General features: G+C 44.3%; 1 protein-coding gene across 1 annotated transcript in view; it reads left to right on the forward strand.

Moving 5' to 3' along the window:
• LOC147701359 (chymotrypsin inhibitor Ani s 6-like) overlaps positions 1-5,392 on the forward strand; it is a 44,095-nt gene extending 38,703 nt beyond the window's left edge. The window contains exon 4 of the mRNA XM_086930056.1: positions 4,938-5,392. Within this exon, the coding sequence (XP_086786182.1) occupies positions 4,938-5,305 (368 nt within the window). The 3' untranslated portion in view covers positions 5,306-5,392. The remainder of the gene's footprint in view (positions 1-4,937) is intronic.
• Positions 5,393-6,000: the final 608 nt, after the last annotated feature.

Below are 6,000 nucleotides of genomic sequence, written 5' to 3' on the forward strand. Positions count from 1 at the left end.
TTGTCTGTAGACATAGAAATATTGCAAATATATCTCCAATCCAATCCAAAAATTCTTTATTTCGGCCATATAGACCATAAAAGATACAGTACAAAACACAATACATACATTTAAAATACATTTTTAAGAAAATACATTGTATAAAATTCTATTCTCATCCAGCGAGGAATAGGGAGTGTGATAACAGTACCATGGTTCAGAGGGCTTTTTTCTTTTTAATTAGCCATACTGCCGTTAGAAATTTGGATATAGCGAACACAATGTGACCCAGAGTGCTGGTTTTCATTACTCTGAATGCCTGTGTGTACTTTCTGAACCCCAGGTTCCTACAGAGCGGCGCTATCCAATATTTTCTGGGTCTGTGATAGGTGGGGCATACAAACATGATGTGGAGGTCATCTTCCTCATGGATATTACAGCAAGGACACATTTTATCACCCCCCTTGGACCATTTCTAGGTAAATGCTTTAGAGGGGAGTGTGCCTAGCCTCCATTGTACAAACAATTTCCTCGCCAGGATAGGGAAAATAAAATCCATAAAAGGTTCAAATACATAAGAATTTTTGGATTCCAGGAATCGCGCAGTAAGGGTGCCGCTGTTTTGAGCATTCATCATAAGTGAAAGGCTCTTGTCTTTATAGATTTGGGTCAAGGCTTTACGTGAGATCCTTTGGCAACCTCGCACGGGATCCTCCCATAGCTCCAATAGGTTCATGGTGAGCAATTCATTTTTTACTAAAGCAAGCCAGGGGATTTTACTATTGTGGTTCAGGCTCATGACATGGATAAGGTCCTGCCTGTAGTGGTGTAGTTCGTTTGTGGACCGAAGCCTGTGCCAAAACTTCACTGGCTTTGACACAAGCTCCTCAGCAATTGGTGGAAGACCCATGTCTAATCTCAGTGGCAGGAGTGGCGTGCCTCGTGGGAGAACTAATAGGCGCCTTAGAAAGCTGTTTTCCACTCTTGCCAAATCTTTACCTGCTTTATACCCCCATAGCTCACTGCCATACATGGCCGCTGCCTTGGCTTGAGTCCTATAGGTTTCAAGGGCCGGGCTAATGGGCTTGAAGGTGGAAGTATTGTCCACCTTCAGAATTGCGCCAGACAGGTGGGACAATTTAACCCTTGATCTTGCTATCTGACGGTCCCATGATAAATTTCCTGTAGTGTTACCCCCAGATAAATGAAGGTAGGAACCCTCTCGAGGCTGACAGTACCCAGGGTGGGATTGGGCCTGGCTTTGTTTGGTGGATTGAAAATCATGAACTTGGTCTTCTCTGTGTTCACCTCCAGACCGTGTTGTCGACAGAAGAGACCAAATCCATCCAGAATCCTCTGGCTCCCCATGGGGGATTTGGAAAGCAGGAGGGTATCATCGGCAAACATGATTGCCGGAACCCTCCGGCCTGCCAAATATGGGGCGTCATTGTCCTTAACGTTTTCTAGATGTGATATAACGTTATTAATGAAGAGACAGAACAGGGTCGGTGCCAGGACACAACCCTGCCTCACCCCTCGACGGACAGGGAACCTGGACGAAAGGTTGCCATCCCTCCCGCACCTGACCTGCGCATAATTGTTCTCATGCAGCCTGGTTATGATACTAAGTAGCTGGGGGGGTACTCCTAACTTTTCCATGACCTCCCAGAGTTTCCTGCGCGGGACTAGGTCAAAGGCTGACCTCAGATCCACGAAGACCATGTACAGCCTTCCCCCCTCTAACCTCACCGTCTTCCAGTAAAGGAGGACGAGGCGGAAAATCTGATCCATGGTCGACGTGTTTTTTCTAAAGCCAGCCTGCAAGGGGCTCATGATATCATTATCCTCCACCCAGTCTAACAGATGGTTCAGGATGAGGCGCGCAAAAAGCTTTTGGGGAACATCTATAAGGCTAATCGGCCTATAATTGGCCGGGAGCAGAGGAGACCCTTTCTTGTATATCGGCACAATCTCTGCCCCCAGCCAAGAGCAGGGGACCGCCATACCTCCTAAGATAGCGTTAAAAAGGATAAGGAGGTACGGACCCCAAATGTCAGGGTGATGTCTAAAGAGATCCCCCGGTAGCTTATCCAACCCCGGCGCCTTTCCCAGCGCTAGCCGCTCCAGTGCAATCACCACCTCACCTAGGGAAAATTCCAGGGCCATATCCGGGGTACAGGGGGGCTCAACCGCCGCTCCAACGGGCCATAGAATAGTATCTTGGTAAAGTGCCCCAAAATGGGCCTCCCAGACAGAGGGGGCGATGTTAGGTTCTACTGCTGATTTGAGTTCCCCCGTCCCGTTGTTTACCAGGGCCCAAATATATCTAACGTAAATACAGTGCCTAACAGAAAAACAAATATAAAGCAACAAAACAACACCATTCAAAAATAACAGGGTACGTCCCAAGAAAACATTCAAGCCAGAATGCAACACATCTACTGTAGAACACAACAAAATCCAGGTAAAAAAATTACAGCACCACAAAAAACAACAGACTATATAACCACTCAAAAAATTTGCACCACAAAGGGAGACAATCATTTTTGTGACATGTTACCACATGGGGAATACTGTTTTCATAATATAGTGTTAAAATGTGTTTATCGCTTGCACTACCGTACCTTACCACCAAGAGTATGACATGGCGCAAGTCACAAATGTTTGTGATCCTAACAGTGTTTTAGTGTAGTGCTCCAAGTGCTTATTTTGCATGATTTGGCCCCTGTTCTGTTCTGTTTCTTGCTTGGCATTTTTTGCGCTCTTTAAAATAAAGATAACGTCCGGTGGTCAATAGTCCTTGACATACAACTGAGTAATGTTTTTTCCTTCACAGGCATTGCTTTCCGATTCCCTATTTATAGTCGCAATTCTAGGTAATGGCTCTTTTTGTGATTACCAAAAATTGGGACTAGAAATCCTTTAATACATCTTGAAAGGCTTTTTTGCATTCTCAAGTGGAGGAAATTATCGATTCGCACCATATGCGAATGCAAAATTGTTTGATCCATGTGGGCCCTGGCAGGGCCGGCCTTAGGCATGTGCAAGCTGTGCACCTGCACAGGGCCACCAAACCCCAGGGGCCACCAAACCAATATATATCCTTAACATATTTATCCTCTGAGGATGGATACATATTTGTGTGGCGGCCCCTGGCAGGGATTTGGCGGCCTCCGGCTCAGTTCCACTTCTAAACACCCTGAAACCCCCCCCCCCTCTTTACTGGCCTCCGCGCTCTGCCCCACCCGGACCCCCTCTTCCGGGGCCCCCTACCTACGCTCCCTGCCCAGGGCCACCATGACCCCAGAGCCGCCCCTGGCCCTGGGTTATTACTCTTGTGGGAGCTTACCAGCTGCGTTTCAACAAGAGTCAGATATATGTCCTTTGTGTATTCTCCGAAGATGGCATAACTGCACATGAACTAATAAAAGAGATGTTCAAGGCGAAGCTATGATATACTCACCCCAGCTGGATGGAGGTCAGCAGACCCACTGCCAGGGTATGGATCTCTGAGACAGTCTAAGACAACAATCTATTAACAAAATGACATTCTGTGCTCAGTGTTACACACTGACAGTAATCGACACATTTAAGATATCACAATAACCATAAGACATATGTAGCTAAGAGGCTGCTGGGTTTCTTACTGCAGATTTCAAAGTCATTTCACGGGAGAGTAGTGACCATGTTTGCTCTACATTATGGCTTCGAAACGGCTTTCTTTTTGTTCCCGGATAGTACTGTGTCCACATGATCACTTAATATACATCAAAAGTAACATCAGATACAATAGAAGGCTCATCAATATCTCTGAGCATTTACGCCCATTGCAAGATCATATTAAATTGACCACGAAGACTATTGCAAATAAACTCCACCTATTGCAAATAAACTCAATCTGTTTTGAAATGTATCCCCTGCCCCAGTTTATCAAATGCAGCATGCTCAGATCAAGGTAAGGTGCGTCATGGAGTGCTGTCAGGATAGGTGGTGATGGCAAAGTAAAGACTGTGGGACATATTATCAAGAATGTCGATAACAATATTGCTGCATTAGGGGCAGGAAACTGCCGCTAAAGCAGCGATATGGAGCTTGATAATATGGCCTTGTGAATTTTCATAGAAGCCTAGGTTCTGGTGTGAAGGACATCAAACCTGGGCTTCTATGTGAATTCACAAGGGCATATTATCAAGCGCCTTATCGCCACTTTAGCGGCAGTTTCCTGCTGCCAAAGCAGAGATAATGTTATTGCCGTTCTTGTGAATATGGCCCTGTATTTACTTACACACGTGATGTGGTAATATATGCAAATACGGGAATGTACACATATTTTTTGCATGCATTACCACATTAAAGCCCAACTTATTGGCCTTGCCCGCATTTCATTTTGTAGCATCCATATGCAGGTATGTGGGTAGTTTTCTCTGTGCTTCCTCCGAAGTTCGTAAAGAAGGCTTGTAAGCCAATGGCAGCTGGTATACATGTCTGCCCTACTGGCTTTAGGAAGGGGGGGCTGTTTTTAAAATTCTGAAGCTAGGATATAAACCAGAACGCTACATTCTAAAGAACCCCTAGGCCAAAGGGAATTCAGGGGCAGAAGTTATCTCGTACCCAACAATGCAGCACTGTAGCTGTTCTAATGTTTCTGGCAGTTATCGTCTACTTGTTGGATACTTTCATTTCACATGCCCAGGCCTGCACAAAACATCTTTGGGATTCCCTGCATGTCTGCTTCAGATGATGTAAGATTGGGCTGCAGATACCTCATAGTACATACATGGAAATGTGTAGTATTTTTAAAAGTTAGAGATTTAAATGTTAGACTTCTGGGTCGCATTTTGTATATGGTCAAAGTGTATAGTATTTTTAAAGATACCGGTTCCAATGTTAGGCTGCTGTGTCGCATTTCATATATGGTCAATATTAATCCTGTAACTCTCCTCATATTGTCATTGCAGAAAAGTGCAAAAAAAACATGGAGTACAACACCTGCGGCAGCATGTGTTCGAAAACCTGCGAGGACGTGGCCAACATGGGGAGTGTCAGGGTGTGCCCAGCACTGTGTGTTAAAGGATGCTTCTGCAAAGAAGGATATGTCTGGAATTCTGTTCAATGTGTACCTGAGAGTACCTGTCCTTGCGCCGCCAATGCTCACTATTCTAAATGCGCCTCTCAATGTCCGCTCACCTGTGAGAATTATAAAGATGCAGTAGCATGCACAACACAATGTGTGCCAGGATGCACATGCAACAAAGGCTATGTTAGGTCTGGAGAACCTGGTAAATGTGTGCTTCCTAAAGACTGCCCTCTTGCACCCAAAGCCTAGACTTGGAGCTCAATGGATCCTTCCAATCAGGTGTGAAAAGTGTATTTTAGTGCAATTGCAATAAATCGTTGTTATTACAAAATGAAACTGTATCTGTTATACGTACTAATTAAAATCTAGTGTGATATTCCTCTGAATTAAAGAAGTTCGTAATAAGAAAAATATTAAATCCGGTTAGTATGCATAGACCTACAATGAAGAAACTCAAAGTAGTGCTACTAGTTGGAAAGATAAGCCACCTTCCTCTTTGTCCCGGGCAAGGCCAGCAGATCTAAGAAGACTGACATACAGCATATTCTGGCCCAGGCCACCTACTGATGATTCCTTCTTAGGAACCAATGTATCCAAAAGATGAACAGTGGCTTAAGTAGAAGTCCTAATCCCACAGATGAGAAGTTTGGGAAATAGACGTTTTAAACATGAGTAAAGTTTAGGAACTGACGTTCTATCGTCCATAATCGATTATGTTGTTAGATCACAGCCATTATTAATCAATTTCCTTTTCCTGCTTTTTAGACTCAGTATAACCTTTTTAATAGGTGCTCTCAGCCACATGCATCAAAGGAAATTGCATTCGCAAACGGTGCGAATCGCAAAACTCGTCCGTTTGCGAATGTAATTCCCATTTTTGGGATGCATTAACATTTTAGTAATTGTCGCAATTTAAGAAATCGCAAAATTGCGATTTCTTAAAT

The sequence above is a fragment of the Lissotriton vulgaris genome, chromosome 7 (genome assembly GCF_964263255.1).
Source record: "Lissotriton vulgaris chromosome 7, aLisVul1.2, whole genome shotgun sequence".
Classification (NCBI taxonomy): Eukaryota; Metazoa; Chordata; class Amphibia; order Caudata; family Salamandridae; genus Lissotriton; species Lissotriton vulgaris.